The sequence below is a fragment of the Sus scrofa genome, chromosome 7 (genome assembly GCF_054392235.1).
Source record: "Sus scrofa isolate SSC_HxYL_T2T_F1_AM1 chromosome 7, Sscrofa_HxYL_maternal_Yorkshire_Landrace_v2.0, whole genome shotgun sequence".
Lineage (NCBI taxonomy): Eukaryota > Metazoa > Chordata > Mammalia > Artiodactyla > Suidae > Sus > Sus scrofa.
In genome coordinates, this window is record NC_139389.1 from 35,954,785 (window position 1) to 35,981,767 (window position 26,983).

A 26,983-nucleotide genomic window follows, 5' to 3' on the forward strand; every position below is an offset into this window, starting at 1 on the left:
GTGTACACAAAGCATATGGATTAATATGTCAAATAGTAAACAAATTGTGATTGATTTCTCTGTCCTTGCTTTATAAGATCAAGCCTGCTGTTTAAAAAGGATCAAAAGGGAATAATACGCAGGATACCTGGATTAGAGATTCTTTCTGCCTTGGTTTATAGAAACAGTAACATTTTTTAAAAGTCAAATCAGTGGGTTAAGGATCTGGCGTTGCCGTGAGCTGTGGTGTAGCTTGCAGACATGGCTTGGATCCCGCGTGGCTGTGGCTGTGGGGTAGGCCGGTGGTTAGAGCTCTGATTAGACCCCTAGCCTGGGAACCTCCATGTGCCACGGGAGCGGCCCTAGAAAAGGCAAAAAGACAAAAAAAAAAAAAAAAAAAGTCAAATCAGGGATGGAACGTTACAGATAAATTAAAGCATCATAAGTCTCTATAAGTTTTGATCTTTGATTAAGCAGCTTAACAAAGGGATTTGACTAGTTGAAGCATCTAAGGTATTAACTAGTTATGTTAGCAGTTTGAATGTTAGAAAAGCTCTTTCAGATGAAAAGGTACTTAGTAATTATAAAACTGACCCAATGTAAGGTTTGCCTTGTTTCCTTGGGACGGCTTCCTTAGCTCTGATTCTTGTCTTCAAAACTGCAGTGGCTTCCTTTTTTTCTTTTTTTTTAAATCCTTCAGTGAATTTTATTACATTTATACGTGTGCAACAATCATCACAACCAAATTTTACAGCATTTCCATCCCGAACCCTCAGTGCCTCCCCCTACGCCCCACCCTGTCTCACTTGGAAACCATAGATTGTTCAAAGTCTGTGAGTCCGTATCTGTTCTGCCTCGGCTTCCTTTTCTTTCTCCCATAAAATCCCAACAGTTTAATACAACACTCAGGGACCATCACAACTGCTGTGATCTGACTTGACCCCACCTCTCCAGGCTTTGCTTTTGCTGGGAACCTTCATGAATTGGGTCCTGGGGCCCAATGGCTTTCTGCTTTTCTCTCAACCTCTTCCTGAACTTTGCAGGCTCCAGGAATTGACCAGCGGAAGCCCTCCCCAGGTGGCGTGCCCTTCCTTCCTGGTCACTGAACAGGCTGCCCCCCTTGCCCCCGTGCCGGGGGGCCCTCAGTCTGTCCTTCCTCCATCATAAGACATCACCAGGCTCTCTCATCTCTCACCTATGGCACTTAAGTCTACACTGCATCAGGGATGTTTGTGCAGTGAAAAGACAGACCCAAAAGGATAAAACTTGGGTTTTACCCCTGGTTCAAACAACCTCAAAAGATCCCTTCAATTCTCCTGTCAGTCTGTGGAACTCCTAGCTGTGTGCATTATTTTCAGCCTGAGGTCTTGTGTGTAGAAATCAAGTCTCCATTTCCAACAGGGCTTTGGACTTTGTAAATATTTCCTGAATCAAATAGAAGGGCAGATGAGAAATAAGAAGTTTACTGACAAATCCAATGGGATAAATGGGGATAGCAATGGTAAGTTTATTTTAGTTGACTATAAATATAATAAATGTTATCTTATTGACAGAGTGTATGGGGAGCGCTCACTATGGTCCCTTTCCTGTCCCGTCCATCTCAGTCAGCAATTGTGATTTCCTCCTCTACTGTCTGCAGAATAAAAGTTTTAAATCTCTTTCTTTGTACAGTTAAGAAGAGGTAACATACAGTAGCTCAAAGCAAGGAAAAAGGCTGTAGATTAATGATGAATTCATGTTTCTTTTTTCTTTTCTTTTTTTTTTTTGGTCTTTTTGTCTTTCTAGGGCTGCATCTGGGGCATCCTGAGGTCCCAGGCTAGGGGTCCAATCGGAGCTGTAACCGCTGGCCTATGCCAGAACCACAGCAACACGGGATCCGAGTGGCATCTGTGACCTACACCACAGCTCATGGCAATGATGGATCCTTAACCCACTGAGCGAGGCCAGGGATCGAACCTGCATCCTCATGGATGCTAGTCAGGTTCCTTAACCGTTGAGCCATGATGGGACCTCCTGAATTCACGTTTCATCTGACAACATTCTGAATAAGCTCAGAAAATACCCAGTTAGATGATTTTATCTAAAGAAGATAAAAATAACTCAGTGCCCTGACAACAATTTAAACCTTTTTAGTATTTCAATAAGTGGCATTTGATGTCTTAGCTTCATCTTGGTAAAGATTATTTATCTCAGAGAAGGTAACAATAAGCTTACCTCTGTCCTTCTTAGCCCATCACACTTGCTATTCAATTATGCGGTCTTTGCTTGTGGATACCTGAAATAGTGAGACAGAATAGAAAAATAAATTAAGTATAACTCACTAGCATTTTGTGAAAAGCAAACATGTACAATTTTAATTGATGACAGACACACACTTCATAAAACTATTAGCATGCAACTCCAGCTGCAAATACTGAACAGCAATATGCCTTAGCTGGTTAGCAGCAAAAAAGTAAACCAATCACATCGACAAAAGCCACCATCAACAAAGAAACTGTATTTAAAAATGAACAGTTTTGGCGTCATCCCTACCATCATTTTTGCTTTCTTTTTTTTTTCCCATCAAAATTTAGCTGACGTTTGATGTTAGCAAGAGCTGCAGTACTATTATTGTTAATTTTAGTTCTGTTTATTACCTTGAGGGTTATATCCTATAAAATAATTTTGGTGCCTCTAGTTAATGTTAATTATTTGTTTTAATAACCTGTAGACCTATTTGTTATGTTTTTGTAGGTTTACTTTTTTAACTATCAGGAACTTAATAACTGAGAATATTTAACATTACTGTTGCATAGGCAAAATTACAGAGTTACTGTTATGTTACCTGTTTAACGTTTAGTCATCCTTTGAGTCCTGCGACATATTTCCTTAATAATCATCAGCCATCAAGTCTGATAGTCTCAAAAGAAATATCAGCCCTCTAAACTGCCTTCAAGGGCGGTGATATTTAGCACTGAAAATTACAAATAAAGTTTTTGAGGTTGAATAGTAACAATTGGCCAGTGACACTGATGGTTTGTTTGTCAAAACAAATTGGTATAAACTACGCAAATGAAGCCCACACACTCCTTTGAGTGAAAACAATAAAGTGAATCTACGCAATGCTTACATGTTGGATGGGATATTTAATGTGCGGGAAACTCAAAGGTTGAAGAACTAGGCATTTAGACAGTGGTAAGTGGTAATCTTACCTCTTTATACTCCATTACTCTTTCTCACGAGAGACATGCTAATGCAAACAAGTCAACCAGAATTTGTGTTTAGCAAGATAAAGCTTAGAGGATAGTTTAAAATCCATTTATTATTCTAAATCCATTTTTTCCCATTAACATGTTATACATTAGTGTTTACTAACCATGATTCATGTAACAGTTTAGTTTGTTAACTTTTAAATTATTTAACAACCATAAGTTATTAATACACTTTTAAAGTATTACACAAATATCTTAAAACAGGCTTGGGTTCATTTTTGTAAGTTTTAAATAGAAAACATTTTAGGCATCTCTTGAAGAAGAAATAAAGCAGGCATTTAAAGCTAGAAAACAAGTAATTCCAAATTTGGTATTTACAAAAGTTTTCAGCTTTATTGACAAATTATGGCAAACATATCTGACAAATTGTGGTTTCCTATTTAGAGAAGCTTACACATGGAACTTTAAGTGTGTGTGTTTTTCTTTTTTAACAAATACAGGTTAAAACACTGAACAAATTCAGTTAGCTACATACATACAGTAGCTGCTTGTTTTCAACCCCATTAAAACAGCATTTAAAATTAAATTTACAAACTTAATATCGAACATCTTCATCTAACTAACAGATATTAAAAGACAGGTTAAAACATCTTATCTACAACTTTATTATAGCTAGTTCAAATATCATGTTACAGTCTTTTAGCAACCCTAAACAATGTTTTTGCTAGTTGATTGAGACTCAAAAATCTGATAACAGATTCATGCTCTTTCTTTAAAAAAAAATAAATAAAAAGAGAAAAAAATAAAGATATTACACACAACAATGAAAACAACCAAGGGAATATCACCCTACTAAATGATTTATAGACAATGCTTGCCGATGTCTTTTTTAGTCCGTTTTGTAAAATAATACTAGTGTCAATGTCACACCAACAGTATAAGGGAAATACAAGTAATATGTGGGAGCAGTTGTGAGCAGTTATCCCTAGAATAGGAACAACAACAAAAAAGGACTATTACTTGTCATGTTGCTGTTTATGTGGAGACCACAGGCTGTGAACTGCCTTTGACTTGAGTCACAGGTGAGGGGGACCCTCAGTATCTACCATAGGGATGCTCCCTGTATCCCCCTCGGGCTGACCTTGGCAGTGGTGCCTTCAGGCTGGAGCGGGTCGTGGCCCATTCTTCTGGTGCTATGAACAAGAGAAAGACAATAACATTCACTTGGCTTCACAGTGATTGAAAACAGTTATTTAAGATGCAATAGTCAAAGAGAACAAAAGGTCTCAACCCTGAAGGCTCAAGCCTTACTAGAATTTTCCACATGACCAGTTCATCCAAAAAAAAAGGGTATATTTTGAGATGCAGCCACTGGAATTAAACTTGTGAGGTGTTTTCAAGGTTAAAGTCCATTTGGTATGTGTTAAACAGAAAGAGGAGCGCCATTGTAAACCATCCCTCCTTAATCCCGAAACGGAATCCTGAAACAAACTGGACATAGGAAACCCTTGTTTCTTAGCCCCTGATTATCTTGAGACGCACATGGGAATCTTGAAACAAAGAACCCCAAACAAAACTGATGCCTGTTCTCTAGCTCCCAAAACAAATGATTAGAAGCTCTACAGGGGGTGACCTAGGGTTTGCTAGTTTTAATGCTTCCCTGAATGATTCACGGTCCAGGGTTAGATTCACTGTGTGAAACAAAAGTCAGTGACAGAGCAGCAGGATGTGGGCTGGAGTAAAATTTAAGCAGACAGTCAGTAAAGGAAAAAAAGATCATCCGTCAGCTTTTCCAAATGAACAGGCTGGAAAATAAGGAGGTATTAGCATACTAGGTAGGAAAACCCCTCATTTCTCTCATAATCTGACTTCCAGTAACCTCAATGTTGTGGGACCAAGCCAAAAAACAAGAAATAAGCAAGCAAGCTCTTGAGTATTATGGTAAATGGCTTTTGTAAAGTCTATGCGCCCAGAAGGGAAAGGCAGTGTTCCCTCCAAGGGCCAAGGACTCAACATTGGGTTTATAGTGACTTATGTGATCTAGAAACTGGGCTCCCTGGGTCTTTCCATCAGAATTCAGTCTTTCATTAGACAGCAGATTTCATGCATCGGACTACAGTTGAAGGAAGCACAGATATAAGAAAAGGGATTACTAGAAACAGACACACTGGCATTGATGCTGATGTAGAAGGTGGTGGTAATGAAAGTGACTGGAAAATTGCTGCAGGTAGAGGCCAGCTGATATCGGGTTCATACCCCTGGACAGTTCAAGTAGCAAAAACAATAAGAAAAGTGTCAACTGCACTTTCCATACTACAAGTCAAGAGTGATATATGTATGGTGATATAATGATATACAATATAGAAAAATGAACAAAAGTTGGATTAAAATGGGAAAATGGCACGAATGAGTGAACATTAGGTTTCTGAGAGTATTCTTCATCAGGATATCTTGATTACAAATGACATCTGCTGATAAATGAAAAATTACATCTCTTTTACTATTTAAGGTAAATGCTTGAGTTTATTTCAGTATATTATAGGACATGACATAGAAGTGAGACCCTAAATAAATATGAGAAATGTACTTTTGCTCAGAATACAGATCTCCTTAGGTGTCTCCTTTGAACTTTTTTCAAAACTAAACTCATTCTTTTTCTTTTTTTTTTGTCTTTTTGCTATTTCTTGGGCCGTTCCCGCGGCGTAGCTCGGGGTCGAATCGGAGCTGTAGCCATCGGCCTACGCCAGAGCCACAGCCACGTGGGATCCGAGCTGCGTCTTCGACCTACACCACAGCTCACGGCAACGCCGGATCATTAACCCACTGAGCAAGGGCAGGGACCAAACCCGCAACCTCATGGTTCCTAGTCGGATTCGTTAACCACTGCGCCACGACGGGAACTCCTAAACTCATTCTTTAAGTACTCTTTCTAAGGCTCAAATTTCAGTGAATAATGCTATTATATAAAACTTACCTAGTTACTCATCAAAAACCCTTAAAGTCCTCTCAATTTTGTCCATTAGATCTAAACATCATCAAGCTTTGTCTTTTCTTCTTTTACATGTGTTTAACTAATAAATTTCTTTCCAACCCCACTAATCCTATTCCATGGCAAGCCATTATCATCTTTGCCTTGAGTACTCAGCTAACTTAACTTTTGTGCCTTTCCATGATTTTAAGCATATATACATATATAAATATATGCTATAATTTACAAATGTTCTATTTACAAATTTACAAATGTTTACAAATTACATATATATGTAATTCCTGCTGTGTGTGCATATGTGTGTGTGTGTGTGTGTGTGTGTGTGTACACTCCCTACTTTTCTTTACCTTCTGGAGCAAGGGACTTGTCCAAGTACAGTTGACTATGCCTGTAGCATACCCAGGATCAAGTCCAAAATTTTTAGCAAGGAATTCTCTGCAAGGCCTAACATGATCTGACCTGGATTTCATTTTAGACAATTGGACTTGTCAACTTTGGTCCCTGAAGTACAAGTATTCTATGGTATTTATAGAAAAACTTTCTTAGGTTTCAAAATACAAGTAGTGTTATTGATAAAGTTAAGACTTAAAATTTTTTTTTCTCAAAAGAAAGGCCATCTTATGTGACATGGAAATGGACCAATTAGGAGAAGGAACCAGTAAAACAAACCAGTTTAAATGCAAAAGTTTCAAGTGCAAAAGACTTAAAGTTTAAATACCTGTTAAATTTTGGCAAATGAATCATTTTGCTTACTATATTGAGAAAAAGCTTATGATATCCTTAACAATTAGTAAATGTTTATGGACTGGCTTATTTGATCACTTATGATTTTAATTCATCTTAAGAATGATGAAGATTTCTGGCAGTGCTCCCACAAGAGAGAGGTGGGTTGAGTCTTTCGGACTTTTGAAGAGCTTCTCTTGATTACCTGGGAACTTGTCCTAGATACCAAAAAATTTTCCTAAGAAGTGGTAATATCCATTTTAGTCTTTGAAGAAGTTCTTAGGTGAAGTCCCTAAGTGGCTTTTGAAAGTGCATATTTCCAACTGACTATCTGGACCATGAAACAAATAACAACTGTCTCCAAAGTCCAAACTTGACATAAACAACAAATATAAATATTTAAAATGTGGCACATGATGAAAATATAATTGTGTAAATTCAGAAAGACAGTGATAAATATATGAATATTCTCTAAAGAGAAACATTATAGAAACTTTTGTGGGTAAAATTTTGAAATACCTCTGTAGCCCAACTACTTAGTGCTTGAAATTTCTCTGTTAACTTGAATTCAGCATAATGGAATGTGTGTCTATGGCCATGGCTGGGTTTTAGAATATGAGAATTAAATCCTCTTCCAGTTTCTTTTTTTCAGTCTAGGTATGGAAATTTAGGGTCATTTTTCTTAACCTTTCTCCATTTTTATGTAAACCTTTGTGTAGCACCCCCAAACTTACCTCATGTATATACCTAATTTCCAAACTAGAGCATGGCTTTGCAATTTTATCTTCTGTGACTAAGATTAAGTTATTTGGATTACTACTATATATACATATATATTTGTTTGTTTGTTTGTTTTTGGGCCAATGACCACAGCATGTGGAAGTTCCTGGGACAGGGATCAAACCTGAGCCATATGAGAGACCCAAGCTGCTACAGTGACAACACCAGATCTTTAACCCACTCTGCCACAAGAGAACATCACTGCTATTTCTTACTGTGAGCTCCAGGGGAGTTAAAAAAAAAAAAATGCCCAACAAACTTAAGCCACTGCAGTTCTATCTTTAACTGACTGTGCCAGGGTGAGAACACCTCAATATTTTAAATTAAGTATGTAATCAACTATAATAGAAACAATAAAAATCTTTAAAAAATGAAAAAAAAAAATAAAGTATGTCACTTCCCTCTTACTTTGGAGATAAGATCTTTGACATAAAAAGGAAATGAACAAGCTGGTTAGAAAAATGATTTCCGGAGTTCCCGTCGTGGCGCAGTGGCTAACGAATCCGACTAGGAACTATGAGGTTGCGGGTTCGATCCCTGCCCTTGCTCAGTGGGTCAAGGTTCCGGCGTTGCCGTGAGCTGTGGTGTAGGTCGCAGACGCGGCTCGGATCCTGCATTGCTGTGGCTCTGGCGTAGGCCGGTGGCTACAGCTCCGATTAGACCCCTAGCCTGGGAACCTCCATATGCTGCGGGAGCGGCCCAAGAAATGGCAAAAAGACAAAAAAAAAAAAGAAAGAAAAATGATTTCCAAAATGGAAGATGCAGAATTCCCTTGTGACACAGCAGGTTAAGGATCTGGTGTCACTGCTGTGGTTCAGGTGGCTGCTGTGGGGTAGGTTCCAGCCCTGGACAGGGAACTTCCACATGCCACAGGCATGACCAAAAAAGAAAGGTGGAATTAAGAACTATGCTTATTGGCATGATGAATGATAAGAGAATGATATCTAAACATAATAAAGTATGAAAAACCAAAATGGAAGATGCATAAAAAAATGGTAAATGATAGTTGGTCACAATATAGAGGCTTCTCTGCTTTAAGCCTAAAAAAACCCCACTTTTATCATTGTTGAATAAAATCCTGAATTGATCAAAAGCCTGAAGAATTCATCCACAGACCTCTTCCTTTGAAATGCACATAAGGACTTTATTGGAAATAGCAGAAGGAAGAATAGGAATGGTGACATAAAATATTTTATGATTTTCAAAGAATTCCAATAATGTCTTTAATTCAGTGAAGGAAGCAGACCTGGTGTCAAAACTTTGTAGACAGTCTGAACTTGTAGTTTTTGGATTGCCTTATACTCCCTACCTCGCTGTCATTTCTGGAAAATAATGACATACTTGAGAAGAGAAATGGGCTCAGATTGGAGTCTCAGACCAACTCCAAGTTTAGGGAGTTAGAAAAACAAATCAGACTTTAAACTGGGCCAGATGAGACGCTGACTCCCTGTACTCTTGCCCCACAAGCCTCTTCCTGCTTTATCAGATGGATGCTTTCATCTCAATACCTGTGTGGCAGCACTTGTGGCCACCTTCGTCCCTGGTTACTGCGAGGTAAGCTTTAAACTCTGGAATTTCCTGGAGTCACTGGAACATTTCTGTTACGTGTGGTGGCCCCTCTGGCCCCACCTGACAGTTTATGCTAATGAGGCTCTGGGTTTGGGGACTGGTCCCGACAGAAAGACCAACTATGAGATTAGAGGCTTTGGGATTTGACCATGTGACACCAGCCCACCCTGCGGGGAAGGGGAGGCTGGAGAGGGATGATTTAACCAATCACGTCTACAGATTAAAACCAGAATAAAAGCACTGGGCTCTGAGGTTTTCCATGAGCTTCCGGTTGGCACGACTTTGTTGTTACACACCATGTGCAGGAGAACAATGCTGCCCTGAAGATGTGAAAAACTTCACATTTGGGATGTGCCCAGTCCTTGCCCTCTGTGTCTGTCCCCTTGCTGGCTTTGCTTTCTAGTCTATGGCTAAAATAAAGCTAATATGAGTATATCACTTTTCGCAGTTCTAGGAGTTATTCTGGCAAATTATCAAGCCTAAGGAAGTAATGGGAACCCCCACATGGTAGCCAGCTGGTCAATATTTTAATTAAGTATGTAATCAACTGTACGTAATCAATTATAATAGAAACAATAAAAATAATACGGAAATGAAAAAAGGAAAAAAAAGAAATTTACGTACGTAACTTCCCTCTTCCATTGGAGATAAGATCTCGAGAATAAAAGCTCTGGGCTTTTTAGTCTGGTCACCTGGGCAACCAAACATGTAACTGGTGTGTAAACAGAGGCTAGTCTGTGGCGTCTGGCCTGACTGGCTCCCACACTAGTCTTTTCATTGGTGCTCCTCAGTCTTCTCAGCAACCTGAACCTTAGCTCTTTGCCCACGTTGGCATTTCCTCTGCCAAGAGCCTCTGGGTACCTGTCTGGTCCTCTGCGGCACTGCCCTAAGCATGAGGCACTCCTCCTGAAATCTTCCTGGATGATGGCCAGACTCCAGAGACTGGCCTATTTTCCTCCCTGATACGTCTTATTACCACTGAGCTAAATGTTTGAGAAGGTACTGGTATGGTTAAGTAATTTGTTCGATACAAAATGACATCAATTATAAGTCATCAATAACTATAATTACATTTTCAACTGGTATACTTTCTCAGCAATCTATATATATCAGTCCCCACTGAGGCATTACATAAATTATTACATATTTGATAAATGAGGTATATAGCACATTTATTTCAGAACCATGCGTCTTAGTCTTTTTTTTTTTTTTAATTCATGCCCTCTTTCAATAAACAAGATAATCTCCCCAAACTCTGGAAATTTAGCAAAGATTCACTAAGGTGGCATATCTCCTGGATACACATTTTCTTCCTTGGTGTATTTCCATCTTGGCAAGAAAACGTTCTCCCAGCTTTTTATTTCTTGCTCTGATCTCTTTTAAAAGCAATTCTTTTTTTTTTTTTTGTTTACTCTAAATACAAATCCATGTCATATTGAATATATATATACATATATATATTTTGACTTTTTGCCTTTTCTAGGACTGCTTCCGTGGCACATGGAGGTTCCCAGGCTAGGGGTCCAATCGGAGCTGTAGCCTCCGGCCTATGCCACAGCCACAGCAACCCGGGATCCGAGCTGCGTCTTCGACCTACACCACAGCTCACAGCAACGCTGGATCCTTAACCCACTGAGCAAGGCCAGGGATTGAACCCGCAACCTCATGGTTCCTAGTCAGATTCATTAACCACTGCGCCATGACTGGAACTCCTGAATATATTTTTTATACATGATCAGTTCACCCCCAAATTCTGAAAATGAATCACTCACTTTCCCCTAAGTGAAAATGATTATACCATTAACTCAGCAGAAAATTAAGTAATAAAAGAACTTTCCTATGACTTGTTGTATTGGCTCAACAACAGAGTTGTTAGATGCATGTGAATTACAATCCTTTTTTTTTTTTTTTCAGCTTTTAAGGGCTGCACCCATGGCGAATGGAAGTTCCCAAGCTAGGGGTCAAATCCAAGCTACAGCTGCCTGCCTACACCACAGCCACAGGATCTGAGCTGCATCTGCAACCTACACCACAGCTCACAGCAATGCTGGATCCTTAACCCCACTGAGCGAGGCCAGGGATCAAACCTGCATCCTTACGGATACTAGTCAGGTTCATCACCACTGAGACACAATGGGAACTCCTCTTTTCTTTTTTTTAATGGCCGCACTCATGGCACATGGAGATTCCCAGGCCAGAGACTGAATCTGAATTGCAGCTGTGACCTACACCACAGCTGTAGCAACGCTGGATCCTTAACTCACTGCACCAGGCCTGGGATCAAACCTGCACCTACGCAGCAGCCCGAGTTGCTACTGTCAGATTCTTAACCCATTGTGCCATGGCAGGAACTCTGCTGGCACCGTTTTGACCTCTCCTATTAAGACTGTGGGCCATGTTTCACCATGGTCCCATGTATCCATCTGAAACTTATTCTCACCCTTAGCATTCAGCAGGACTACCCAGGAACCTTCTAATGGATGCTCAGTTCTCATATCCAAATATTATGATAGAGCTGAACTGGGATTATAACCGGACACTGTGTTTGTATGTTTGTTTTTTCAAAATTCACCAAGAGGTTCTAAAACGTATAACTGAGGTTAAGAATTTCTGATCTGAAATACTGAAAAGCGGGTTCTGCTATTGCCTAAAACTGCTGAAACCATTGTTTGCCTGAAACAAAACTGAAACCATTTTAAGTATATCTAATTTAAAATGAGCAATGCAAGCAATGAAGGAGAGGTGCCCTGCTCTTTTTGGCTGCTTCTTGCCAAGGCAACATAATCTGCATTTATTATCCAGACTAGTTGAATTAGATACCTATCTGACTGCAACCTCTGAAATAGTGAGAAAATTAGCTACCTAATTTTACAACTGGATTTTAAAATACTTAAGAAGCACAATTTCTCCAGTCCTTCTTTCAATTAAAAATAATGTTTAAAAATCTATATTAATACCACTTACAGGTGGAATCTAAAATATGGCACAAATAAACAGAAACAGACTCACAGACATGGAGAACAGACTTGGGGTTGCCAAGGTGGGGGTGGGGTGGGGAGGGAGTGGGATAGATGGGGAGTTTGGGGTTAGATGCAAACTATTCCATTTAGAATAGATAAGCAATGAGGTCCTACTGTACAGCACAGGGAACTCTGCCCCAGCCTCCTAGGATAGACCATGATGGAAAATAATATTTAAAAAGAATGTACATATGTGTATGACTGAGTCACTTTGCTCTACTGTAGAAATTGACACAACTTGTAAATCAACTATACTTTGGCCCCAGTCACTCAGCCACAGCCCAGGACTCAGCAGCCTCCCCCTTGAGCACTCCCTCTTCCTGAGGACACTTCTCCCCCCGCCCACCTTCTCTTGCAGCCTTTGGCAGGCTGTTTTCACCGAGGGAAAGGAATTGTATCCCATGTGTACTATCCAGAACCTCCACTCTTTCGACCCCTTTACTGATGCAAGTAAGGGCGCTGATCCGCTTCCTGCGGGCACTGAGGATTACATCCATGTAAGAATTCAACCGAGAAAGGGCAGGAAGACCCTTCCTACTGTCCAAGGGGTTGCTGATGATTGCAATAAAAAGAAACTAGTGAAGGCGTTTAAGAAGAAATTTGCCTGCACTGGTACTGTAACTGAGCATCCAGAATATGGAGAAATAATTCAGCTATGGGGTGCAAGAACATATGCCAGGTCCTTGTAGAGACTGGATAGCTAAGGACGACCAGCTGAAGGTTCATGGGTTTTAAGTGCTTTTGGCTCACAGAAGCTTCAGGGAGAATTTTTCTTGAAATGGGTAGAATTTCCCTTCTGTCCTTTGTCACAAGTTTAAAAGCCACACAGCTTGTATCATGTAACCATTTGGGGTCTGCTTTTAACTTGGACTAAGGTAACTCCTTCATGCAATAAACTGAAAAGAGCCATGCTGTCTAGTCTTGAAGTCCTCATTTAAACAGAGGTCAAACAGTAGGCACCTGACAGTGTCCAGCCTGAAACAAAGCAATAACCTGATATTTCAGCCAAGTCCAGAGTCCCAAGGTCATAGGCGGCTATCTGGCCAGCAGCTCCTCAGCGATCCCTCCACAGTTTCCTGCCCTAAGAGAACGTAACAGCCCTGGGTGAAGCTGAGAGTGGAGGGTGGGGTAAGGCAGCAAAGGCAGCTGTATTGAGAGAGGGAGCCTGTGATTATCAGGGAAAGATCCCCTAATATCTCCAATGTGACCAGGTGGGCAGAGCTTAGAGCAGCCACCTTCCCTCTAATGAGGTGACAGGACATGTGGCTTGCCACCAAGGTCTTTCTGACCAGACATATCCTAGCTAATTGATGTCCAAATGGAATGGGAGGCCAACCTTCTAACAGGTAAAACTTTTGACAAGGGAACAAATTTCAACGGGAACAATCTCTAGCTGTAGAGATTGCAACTTACTAGCAACAGCTGCCCAAAGCCATGCAAAGTAACAAACTTGCTTTTGATGTTTTATTTTTCCTTCAGTTTTAATGTTATGTAATGTATTTAAATCCTTATTTATGTCTTTTTTTTTTTTTGTCTTTTTAGGGCCGCACCTGAGGCATATGGAGGTTCCCAGGCTAGGGGTCCAATCAGAGCTGTAGCTGCTGGCCTGCACCACAGCCACAGCAACGCCAGATCGGGGCTGTGTTTGTGACCTACACCACAGCTCATGGCAACACCGGATCCTTAACCCACTGAGCAAGACCAGGGATTGAACCCGTGTCCTCATGGATGCTAGTTGTAAACCCTTATTTAAATCAAATTTGTCTTTGGAAAAAAAAAGCTATACTTTAAAATAATTTAAAAATCTATTTTAAAGTTAAAATTGAATAAATCAGAGTATTTCCCGATATTTTTCAAAACTTCAGTATTAATAAATCATAAGGTAAATACTTTGTATATATTACTTTTTTAAATGACTGATAAATTCTTGCCCATATTAAGAAAATTCATCTACATTTATAAAATCAATTTCCTCAAATGTCTATTTCTATTTACTGTTGCAAATGGACAGTGTTTGTTCTTGAATCACATAGTGACATGATTGCCAGGTAACTTCATTTCCCTTTGCTGTTTTCAGAGATTAATCAATGCAAGGCTTATTTTCCCTCTGGGACAATCATTCCAGCTCCTCAACACAAAATGAATGCAATGGTGTTCTGCAATCAGCTTGAAGTGAGGCACTCGAATGCCCTCGAATGGGGCACAAAAATTCTTTTGCTTTCATTCATTTCAAGACAGTGTATTAATATTACTCTCCTTGCTTCCACACAGCTGTCATCAAAAATGCCACTACAGAATAGATCCATAATTAGCTCCTCGGTCTGCACATTAAATACATGTTAATAAACAGCTCTCTTCTCTGACAATATTGCTGTCCATTCTTAGCTGTCGGTCTCCGAATTAAGAGGATGTTTCTATGTGAAGCATTGGCAAGACAAGCTGATCCATGCACTGTATTTAAAAATGCACCCTTATTGAATTACGAGCTATTTAGGCATATCCAAAACAATTATAATGATTCTGATAAATTAGGCAATATTTTTAAAATGCAAAAACTGGTTTGGAATATCTGTAAGTCAAATATTTGTGTTCCAAAAATAAATTCAAGTTATCAGAAAATTAACATTTAATATTAATTTAGGAGTTCCCACCCTGGTGCAGCGGAAATGAAGCTAACTAGGAACCATGAGGGTGCGGGTTCAATCCCTGGCCTCGTTCAGTGGGTTAAGGATCTGGCATTGCTGTGAGCTGTGGTGTAGGTCGCAGACATGCCTCGGATCTGGCATTGCTGTGGCTATGGCATAGGCTGGCAGCTACAGCTCCAATTCAACCCCTAGGCTGGGAACCTCCATATGCCACAGGTGTGGCTCTAAAAAGACAGAAGTCAAGTAAATAAATAAATATTAATTTAATAATCATGTAACATCAATGAGATATTTAATAGTTATTAATATGTGAAAAATACACACAGGTTATTATATATTTTATATAGTAAATAAATGTAATTATATCACTTTTCATGCTAATATGATTTAAAATATTTGCCATTTTATACTTACATTATTACAAGAAATAATTTAATATTAAACTGCACAAAAGTATCTTGAACAATTTAATTGTGATTAAGGACACGTGATATTCACTGAAGTCAGGTATTTGTTACTTCAGTATGAATTATGTCCCAGAAGAGACAAATATGATTTCCACCTGGTGATACCGAAACACGGTGTAAAGATTCAGAGTGGAGTGTCACACTGACTGATTGGATTTTTACTTCTAGTGGTTTATTTCATTCCTGAAGGAACGCTGAATGAGATCCTCCCCCCACCCCCCCACCGAGTCTTTGGAATGCAGGACCCAGTTATCCTGGACAGCATTCCTTGCTCCTCTCTCAATATCTTTCCTACACTTTCCCCACTGGTCTTCCCTCTAACTTGAGCAGAAGAGGAGGGTGTCTGGGGCCACTGATTTTGAGCCTCCTCACATGCTGTCCAAGTCCTGGTATTGCCAGGAAACTGAGAATGGAAGCTGTTAATTTTTTAAAAATACAGAGCTGTATCCATGAGACAGCCAAGATGTAACAGAGAGGAATTAGTAATTCAGGATGTAAATGAAAAAGCAGAGATTCGAGATTTACATTTTGGAGTAAATGTTATTAATTTAAAAGACTGTGCACAGTTCATTAAAGATAAGCTATGAATGGACACTTGTTAATATGCTAGTTAACATGTGAGGTATGAAAAATTAGTGAAAAGCATCAATCTATTCTTGACACGAGCGGGTCCTCAAATTGTTCCACATGCATGTTTAACTGTTATCACCTGCCCACTTGGACATGACAAGAGGAGCAACCTGTGACCAAAAAGCCTGAACTTAACTGCTCCCAATCACCCAATACCTAAATGTGAGTGCAGAGAATGCCTATTAATTCAACGAGGCTTCAAGGTTGTGATGCTGAGCGCTTTCTCTTTACTAGCATTTGACTTTGTCCTTTTTCTGTTGTCTGTGTAGGAAACATGAGCACTCTCAAAAGTTAAATCTCGGGACCATATGGACTGACATGACAGCCGTATATTTTCTGGTTATACAAAAAAGAGTATTTCCTTTCAAATCTACATATTAATGGTTAATTATAATGGTGCATGTGAAAATATATTAAACTGAATTTTGTTAAGGTATTATTGTAAGGGTTAAGAGTTAAAAAAAAACCTCTTTAGGATGGGAAAAACTTAAAGGAATTTTTATACAGCAGTGTATATTGTATTCTCTTTTTATATAAAATGTGTATCACGATGGATTTGAAAATTGGTAAAATATATAACAAAAAAGTAAAGAATAAATACATATAGGAGTATAATTTACATTTCCTTCTTTTTTAACCTAAATTTTCTATAATATGTGTATTATTTTTAGAGTAAGAAAAAATATTTTATTTTATTTTATTTTATTTTTTTTGTCTTTCGTCTTTTTAGGGCCACATCCACAGCATATGGAGGTCCCCAGGCTAGGGGTCTAATTGGAGCTACAGCTGCTGGCCTACACCAGAGCAACAGCAACGCCATATTCAAGCTGCGTCTGCAACCTACACCACAGCTCATGGCAACGCTGGATCCTTAACCCACTGAGCAAGGCCAGGGATCAAACCCCCAACCTCATGGTTCCTAGTCGGATTCACTTCCGCTGTGCCATGATGGGAACTCCGAGAGTAAGAAAAAATAACTTATTTTTTAGGTCAATCATACTTCCGTATCTATTTAAGTTTCTAAGCAACTGTGGCAAAAAAAGAAAAAAAAAAAAGAAATTATAAAAATATACAATTCATTTCCCACATGCATCATTTGAAACATAGGGCTTCTGTTCCAAGTTCTCAGCTGCATCCTGTGGCCCAGTATGAGCAGAGATGAGTCACAGTGAGCAGAGAGGATTATGGGTGGTGAGAGGAGCCCCAACTGCTGGAATCCTGGCTTTTGAGTGGGCTCCTTTCTCAGCTGCACTGTTTTCTGTGAGAGCTGCACCATGAAAAACAAGTATTCACACACTTTTCCCTATTCCTTACTTGGTATTAACATTTTAAAATGTAAATAATTCAGAAATTGAAATCTCATATCATAACCATGCAGTCAGATATTATCCCTGCCATTGATTTCAATGCATGTAATTCTGTAAAGTGAGGCTCATAGCTGATATTTTTCTCAAATGTATGTGATAGGTGTAAAAAAACAGTAACTATATTTTGTAAATAAAAATTCCATTAAAAAGTAATTTATAAATGTCTAATCATCAGAATGTAAGCTTCAAGAGATTGTTCACTGCAGTACCTCTAGGACTGAGAACAATGGCCCACACATTTTAGCCATTAGATGAATATTTGTTACACGAGCAAGGTTCTCTGACCTTCTACGGCATCCATGGTTTAGAGTTTGGCACAATTTTTTACATGTAGGAACACAATTCTCAACAGAGGAATCAGGGAGGGACAATATCTATTGTGTACACCATTGTATTCCTAGAGCCTGACAACACATTTACACAAAGGACAAATGTGCATTTTCACTCTAAAATGGAGATACAATACTTAATATTTCAAGTTATTATAAAGAAATAAATAAGAAGATACGTGTAAGTAATCAGCTTATGGACAGTCATCACTGTGGTGGCGGCTAATTTTTATCCTCCTACCTCTGAGCTCAGCCTCATGATATTCACCCAGAGAAGTGAGTGGATTTGGTGACTCTGGCTCCAAGGAAGGTACACCTCCTTTTCTCCCCAAGTCTGGACCTTCCCCTCCCTGTCCTGATGGAGCATCACACCTTCACTGAGTGGAGCCCCAAACACAATGTTCATCGTCTCCTCTACTGCTCCCCATAGACAGGAATAGAGTGGCCTCAGCATCATTTTAATTTTTGGACTGGAAACATTTCAATGAGTGTTATTTTTCAAGGCAGTTAATTGGTGATGCTGCCTATGTATTTAAGGAATCAGTGACTACTCTTCTAAAGTGATGTACTATATTAATATAGCATAGGCACTCAATAAATCTTACTGAATTGAAGTACAATTAATTTAAGTGGTTTTTCAATTAAACAATGTAATTTTGAAATTAATATTATAGATAGACATGCCTATTAACTATTAATTCTTATGATCAATCATTTGGCACTCTCAGGAATTACACACGCTATAGAAGTAACTTGAAGGCTATAATTTATGCCCTCAAAAGTCTTGAAATCTTGGAATTCCCATTGTAGCTCAGCAGGTTAAGACCCTGGCACAGTGTCTGTGAGGATTCAGTTTTGATCCCTGGCCTCACTTAGTTAAGGATCCACTGTTGCTGGAAGCTGCCATTTACATCACAGACATGGCTTGGATGTGGTGTTGCCATGGCTGTGGTGTAGGCCAGTAGGTGCAGTTCCGATTCGACCCCTGACCCCAGAACTTCCAGATGCTGCAGGTGTGGCCATAAAGAGAAAACATAAAGTTTTAAAATCTTTAAATTATCTCTTACTCTAATGATCTTTGTGAAAGCAGAAAGACCAAGTATTGTCAAATCAATGAGTTGGACAACAGACACAGTGAAACATATAAGAAAGACACTATTCAGAATGTTCACTGCTGCTGTTGAAGATGACCTATGTGATTCACTGTTTTTGAAATTTTGATGAAAATTGATCTGTCCAATTTTCTGCCACCAGCATCGCTTGTCAAACCTCACCCTGGAATTACATAATCAATGTAATCTGGACTTCTGCAAAACTGGGTGGAGAAAGATAGAAGTAATTTCTGAGTTGTTGGTGACAGACAGATGTTCTGATTTCACAGTTTTAGTAAGGAAAAGGTCTTACCATAGCTGTCATAGGCATCCTCACTTACTCCATGACCGTAGTCATAGTATTCAGGCACACTGCAATAGATTTAGACAGCAGTCAATGTTACTGCATTCAGGAAGAACCAACTCAAAAACTCACATGGAGTTTGGAAGCACAATGTGTGCTAAGGTAATATCCCAAGAATCTCTAAGCAAAACCCACAATCCTAAAGAAATATTCAGTAAGGAAAAATACAGGTTATTGACGAAGAGTGCTATGATTTTTTTATACCACGTCAGTACTTCCTTATCTCAATCCTTCTATTACATAAATCAACTTTCTTCTAAAACACAAGTATAATACTTCAAGAGGAGAGTTATAAAAGGTCTATTTCCAAGAAAAAGTGCTGCATAAGATAACAATCTGGTCCATTGTGTGTGGCTTTTAAGGCTGTTACCTTAGGAAATGTACATCAATTTCACCTTGACTCTCAAACACTGAAATTAGACTCCCCTCCAACACTTCCACGGTATGTCCATGTGCTTCACAAATGTATTAGCTATTTCTTTTCACTGAATGGTTTGCTAGCTGCATAGCCTAATATAACCAAGTCATAATTTAAAAAAATATTATACAAAAAGTAGAAATTAGTTTAATTTAGCTTAGCATTTGGCTACCTAATGCATATTTTTATTTTATTTCAGGATCTATAAATATTTGCGATATGTAAGCATAAAGCTGATCCTATGTTGGTAAACTGCAGACTCAGTGCTAGAAATAATAGATGTCCCCCAAGGGAAAACCTGGGAATAGCTACGAGAATTAGTAGGAAACATGACACGACATAGAGAATGTATTAGAGAATGTGACCTATTTGCAAATAGTTTTTTTTTTTGTTTTGTTTTGTTTTTAATGGCCACATCCCAGGCATATGGAAGTTCCTGGACCAGGGATTGAATCCGAGCTGCAGTTGCCACCTACCAGATCCTTTAACTCACTGCACTGGGCTGGGGATGGAACCCACGCCTCTGGAGGGACCTGAGCTGCTGCAGTTGGATTCTTTTTTTTTTTTTTTTTTGTCTTTTTGTCTTTTTGCCATTTCTTGGGCCGCTCCCGCGGCATATGGAGGTTCCCAGGCTAGGGGTCCAATTGGAGCTGTAGCCACCGGCCTACACCAGAGCCACAGCAACACAGGATCTGAGCCGCGTCCGCGTCTGCGACCTACACCACAGCTCACAGCAACGCCGGATCCTTAACCCACCAAGCAAGGCCAGGGATCGAACGTGCAACCTCACGGTTCCTAGTCGGATTCATTAACCACTGTGCCACGACGGGAACTCCTGCAGTTGGATTCTTAACCCACTGGGCCACAGCAGGAACTCCTTGCAAATAGGTTTTAAAAAGTGCTTTTTACTTTATCTTTTCTAGAACAAACTTTACCTTCCCATAGAAACTAGCTACATTGTGTATCCTCTCTCACCTCTTAATATGGTCTTTCCTTTTCATCATCTGGCTAAAAAACACATCAGATACATAAAGATACATTCAGTCTATTTTGTAAAACACTAAAAATCAAACATGTTATACTGAAGAACCCTTGTGGAAATTAAAATCTAGCAGAAAAGCCATTAAACAAGTGATAAGGAGTGACTCATTGAGTTTCTTTCTTTCTTTCTTTTTTTTTTTTTTTTTTTTTTTTTGCTTTTTCTCATTCATCAAAGGATGAATCCTGAAAGGAGGCATTAACTACTCAAGTGAAAAGGAGTGAACAAAACTCACAGGCAGAGCACCAGCACCAGTCAAGGCTCAGAGGCAAGGAAAAGTACTGCCTGGGCAGCCCCTCCTCCAGAGTGGGAGGGTTAGCAATGCGTGAGAGAGAACCAAGAAAGATGCAGGAGGTCACATCTTGAAGGACCTTTACTTAGGCATGGTAAGGAGTTTGGATTTTATCTTAGGAGGCACTGAAGGCAAGGAATGATTTAAGAGGACCTATATAATTATATTTTGCCATAAACAAGTCCCCCTCTTGGTGGCGTCTTTCATTTTTTTCTGCTGTATCACCAGCACCAGATATCAAGCACAGAGCAGGTACTCCACAAATATTTATTGGACAAATGAATATCTGTTGAATGAATACTTCTCTTCACAGTTGCTGTCTCCCTTGTGTTTTCCCATCTCTATTTCCTTTATATCCACAAGCTTGGGCTTTTTTGTTAAATTAAAATGTGTGAGAAAATTTGCATATTAGGATAAATTATTTATCAACATAACTCACGGTTATTTCATTTCATTAGATATCATATTCAGTATCTGTAGTTTGAACTGCTAACTCTCTGCTTTTTTTTTTTTCCCCTCACAACTTTGCAGAGATTAAAAGGCAAGAAAAGGATAATTCCGTGTTAACTTCGTCTAGCAGTTACAATTTTTTGGGAAAGATTTGGTGGATACTGAGAGCGATACACAAATTAAGTCTGACATTTTGGAGGCCCAAACTCAAATGTATGGATGTTTCACTTAATTCCTTTTTCCCTAGTGTTTTAATAACATCAACAGTGAAAAAAGCCACATCTATTACATGCTATTTCCTTATCGATTTAAATCTCTTTCCTATTCACTCATCATTTCCGTCGCCTGAATTTTAGAATTGAGAAATTTTAAATGGAAAGGGGCCTCAAACAAGAAGTCACTTGTCTTTTTGAAATTCCTCTCCTTCTAGTCCCTCCCAGAAGCAATAACAACTGTAATCACCATAAAAATTTACGTCTTCCACTTAATACATGCCATGCCAAGCAAGGCTAAGAGCTTTCCATGTTTAATCATCACAACAATTTTTGAGTTTGTAGTATTGGGAAAAACACAGAAGAGGGAATCGATGTTTAGCCAATTAAGTTACTTGTGCTAAGGAAGCTGGGGTTTGAACCCTGTATATTTGATGGCCGAACTCATGTGACAACTTATAATTCATCTAGCTCATTGTATGTATTTGAACAATTATTATCAAGCTTCTCTATATAATGCCAGCTAAAAAGATAGGAAATAATCAACTTACCATCACGATCATGAGATTATTATGATTAGGAAGATCAGACGAGCTGTGAGAACCTCTCTACCTTTACCTCCTTCTGAGAAAAAGTCCCAGCTTCCATCAAGAACAAGGGCACCCCAAATTCTCAACACCCTCTTCATCCCCTCCTCCTCCATGAAGCCCTCGCAGATCCCAAATAACCCTACAATGTGTTCCCACCTCTCACGTATAGAACAGTCATTTTTGTGCTATTCACCTCTCACATACACAACAGCCATTTTTGCAGTTTCACTTGTGTAGGTGCTAATATTTACTTGTCTGTCTTTCCAATTAAGATGTGATTTCTAGGACGTCTGGGCTATTTGTACCATCATTTATTTACAAGGGAATAACCCAGGACCTGACCCATAGCAAATGCTCAAGAAATGTTGGCAAAATGAATGGGGTCTTGGAACTGATGAGCTTTATGTTCATTCCAATTTAAACAGCTCCCTTTTAGGCACCATGCAACAATCCATCGCATTGATTACCACCCATCACTCCCTGGGTACTCACCCCTTGACTCTCCTTTCTATTTGGAGAATCCAATGCTATCTAATTCTACCAAGCCTTTAGTGTTCAATTCTATTTAGAACAAGGTCTCCAATTTCCTTTACAATTTCCTTGATCCTTCTATGACAGAACTTCAATTATAGTTAGCTTAACTACATATAAAAATCTACAGATTTTGAGAGGTTTGTATAAGGAAAAATAGCTTTGATATTTACTTAGAAAGCTTTTAAGTAACAGAATGAAAGATTCTACTCACTGACAAAAGAATAGGACATAAGTTAGGGAACTTAGATATCTTTAAGCTATGCCAGACACCCTAAGCCTTGGGTTTCAAAGCATAGAGATTTTGAGTTTATAATTCCCCTTTAAACTTCTCCTTTGCCTCCTATTTACCTAGAAAATTGTGACTATATGAAATCACCCAATAAATATTTATTGGCTCTAGTCCATCCCAGGAATACAAAGAGGAAGAGTTACATTAACATATTACTTTGATATGTTGGAATATTAAGTACTGTAAGGAAGTATAAATAGATGAGTACTGTGGGTATTTTAAACCTATTTCTCTCCATTTATCCAATAAAATTTATTGAGAACCTATTATGTGCCAGAGCCTATTCCAAGTGCTAAGGAATAGAACAGTGAACAGATTAAGATACCAGCCTTCATGGAGTTCAGAAGTAAAAGACAGGCTAAGTTAAACAGGTATAAGTGTGAAGGAGAAAAGGCTATATCTGGAAGAAGAACACCAAGAGGGTAAAAGACTTTCTGATGAATCAGTATTGAACAAACACCTGAAGGAGATAAAGGAGCAAACTAGAAATTTAGGGGAAGACAAAAGGAAAACATAGAGACTACGAGGTATGGGTAGGCACAGGGCATTTGAGGAAGGGCAAGGCAGCCAGTGTGTGAGGGCAGAGGTGACTTTCAGGTGATGAGGTCGGGGTCAAGGGGTATGGATTTTTTTCCACGTCCACCCACCATGTGGTCCTTCCAAGGCTGTCTCCTAAACTCACTTCCTTCGTCTCTACATTCTTCATTTACTGTTACATCCATTCCCAAGACTTCACTGATCACAAACTAGATAATGTCTATGAAGAAATTTTTTTTTTTTGTCTTTTTGCCATTTCTAGGGCTGCACCTGTGGCATATAGAGGTTCCCAGGCTAGGGGTTGAATCGGAGCTGTAGCCACCGGCCTACACCAGAGCCACAGCAATGCAAGATCTGAGCCGCGTCTGCAACCTAGACCACAGCTCATGGCAACACCGGATCCTTAACCCACTGAGCAAGGCCAGGGATTGAACCCACAACCTCATGGTTCTTAGTCGGATTCATCAACCACTGAGCCACCACGGGAACTCTTATGAAGAAATTCTTAACATAAAAACCATTGTTGTTAGAATCTCCTTGTTAACACCAAGTACACGATTGTTTCAAATATGTTATAATATTGCAAAGGTTAAAAACGTACATTTTCATCCAAATATTAAAAGATAATTAACTTAAATGTAACATAGTGATTTAGTGAAGGCATTGTTTGAAAGCAACCAAATGTGCTTGAATTTTGATAACTAAGTGTATAAATGACTGGTGGTGTCTGAACCCACAGTCATTATGGGTAACCATGGGTAAGGAAAAGTGAAAACTCATTTTTTGGGCTTTTACCAACTAATTTCAAGAGTTTATAAGTTAAATACTCAATTATTAGAACAGATGGATATAAAACTCAAGTTTGATACATCCAGTCATAGGGCCAAAGAAAGCATTAAGAAAACATATACCATATAAAACTGCTAATTATGAGTGAATCCATACATATAGTTCAAAATTCTTAATCTCATACTTTTAAAATTAAAATCACAGATATCAATAGCATTAGAATTAATGAGATTTAAACATGAAAAGTGTATAGCATAAATTACTTAGCCAGAATTATTACATATTTTATATGTTTTATTTTCCATCAAGAATTTTTCCAGTTAGAAATTTGTCTTTATTCTGAGGACAATGGGAGAATTAAAACATACAAATTACCTTCTTGATACTAGAAGTCAATGTTCACATGTATAATTTTCTTTGTTGACAATTCACTATCACTGCATTCATCTTACTAGTAAATTAAAAGTTGGTGTAAATATAAACCATATCAAATCCTTAAACTCTTCTGCATAACTTTTATTTTGTACATTTCTAGTACAGAAATAATAAAAATAAAATGTTAAATGAAACATAATTTTTATTCAAAATTTGAAATATATTGATCATTTCATGTTCCAGCATATTTCAGGAAGATGAAATCTTGATCATTTTGTGCATGCCCAACATATTAAATGAAATATGTTCCTTTTTGTGTGTATGTGTTTCAACTAAAACGTAAATACCCTCTTCCTCATTCTAATGTCAGTGGTTTCCACAGAACTCTAACATGGAGAAAGCAATGCTTTAGATACTATAATTCTAAATTATCTCTGAAATTCCATCAAGATTCCACAAACAGTTTTAAAGTGTCTTTGATGTTTTGATTATTAATTTATTTATTCATTGTGTTCAACTGACAGTGTCACACAGAAAGCACTGTGTTTTAGAGCAGCCATGCTTGTGCATAAATATAATATAAATTTGTCTTTGAAATTAACCAGTAAATTAGTCACATTAAACATACTATATGGATAGCTGGAGAACACAGAAAAGCCTTGCAGCTGTTTTTCTGGCCAGTTTGTTCGGAAAAGGTCAAAGCTATCATTACCCCCCTCAAAGGTAACTCATGAGGCAGAAAATGTCCACCTTCTCAAGAGTATAGAACAGTGAGTTGTCCATTCTATGATCCAGCTGGAAGAAAATCAGTATGTTTTATAAAAAATGATGCAGAATAAGAAAAAAAAAGATATTTGAACTTCAAATTGAGAGCTGATATTTTTTGTTTTTATTGAGTGTGTCATCTAGGATAAATCATTTAAACTCTTTGAACTCCAGGTTTTTCACCTTTAGTATGACAATAATGATATCTACCTCAAATAATGATGAGAACCTGTGACAGCCCCATAAGTGCCCAGTGAATAGCAGGCACTAAATAAATATTAATAATGTGTGATCATCCAATCAATGAAGGCATAGACATAAAGCTCCACTTTTTCATATTCATAAATGTTACAGCACTGATAGAGATTTCATCTTCTTGAAGTATGCTGGAACATGAAATAACCATATATACCCTCTTAAGTTTCAGCTGATGGTATTTAATGTTCACAGGATGAAATATGGGATGATTACTCATGAGGGAAGTGACATAGTTATTCTGCTCATAGATTAAGGATCAGGACAGATGATTTATGTAAGGCATCTAGTGTAGAATTTTAATCAACTTTGCAATGATTCCCCCTTATAGATGAGATGGGGCACATTCAGGGTGGTATGGTCCTAGTAAATCAAGAATATTAAAAAAAATTTTTAAGAAAGCCAGGCCCCCCCCACCAAATTTCACAAACTCAAGCACTTTCTGTTTCTTAAATGTTCACATAGTATATACATGAGCACAGAGAATGTTCACCAAATAACTTGTTTACTGACAAATGCAAGACATTCCGTTTAAAAATAAAAATGATACAATTTTTTAAAAAAGAAAGAAAATCCCCTTAAAGAAAATGGATCTTTTGAGAGGGAAACCTCCTGCCCCAAATGACAAGGCGATACATTTAGATATGCTTTTCTGGGTCACCTTGCTGTGCAGTAGAAAACCGACAGAACAGCTATAATGGAAAAAATATAAATTGTTATTAAAAATATATGCTTTTCTTTTTCTGACTCAGTGTTATATATACATTTCTGCAAGTGGTATTTTTTTATAGACATTCTTTAATCATTTTTTCTTTTCTTTCCCTCTCTCCCTTTCTTTCTTTCTTTTTCTTTTCTTCCTTCCTTCTTTCCTTTCCTTTCCTCTCCTCTCCTTTCCTTTCCTTTCTTGCCTTTGAGGGCCACACCTTCAGCATTTGAAAGTTCCCAGGCTAGGGGTAGAATCACAGCTGCAGCTGCCAGCCTATACCACAGCCACAAGCAACACAGCATCCGAGCCATGTCTGAGACCTACACCACAGCTCACAGCCATGCCAGATCCCCAACCTACTGAGCAAGGCCAGGGATCAAACACATATCCTTATGGATCCTAGTTGAATTCTTATCTGCTGCACCACAATGGGAACTCCCTTTAATCACTTTTTTTTTTTTCTAATTCAGCTTGTATTTTTTTGTTTTCTTTGACCCTTTAAATGATGGGTGAGCAATTTTGTAATAAAAACATTACTCTTCTGTTTTATTGTGTGGAATTATCATTAGAACATAGCCATTATATTCT

General features: G+C 38.5%; 1 protein-coding gene and 1 pseudogene across 5 annotated transcripts in view; one reads left to right on the forward strand and one right to left on the reverse strand.

Moving 5' to 3' along the window:
* KHDRBS2 (KH RNA binding domain containing, signal transduction associated 2) overlaps positions 1-26,983 on the reverse strand; it is a 523,676-nt gene that overhangs the window by 16,842 nt on the left and 479,851 nt on the right. For 2 of the 5 annotated variants that reach the window (XM_021098557.2, XM_084966948.1), the window contains exons 8-9: positions 19,094-19,152; positions 3,261-4,363 (exon numbers count right to left, since the gene is read on the reverse strand). In XM_021098557.2, the coding sequence (XP_020954216.1) occupies positions 4,266-4,363; positions 19,094-19,152 (157 nt within the window). In that variant the 3' untranslated portion in view covers positions 3,261-4,265. Of the gene's footprint in view, positions 1-2,193; positions 2,255-3,260; positions 4,364-19,093; positions 19,153-26,983 lie in introns of those variants that run through there. The other 3 variants (XM_084966946.1, XM_084966945.1, XM_084966947.1) reach the window with 2 other exon arrangements.
* Positions 12,626-12,994, forward strand: LOC146401495 (eukaryotic translation initiation factor 1 pseudogene; annotated as a pseudogene).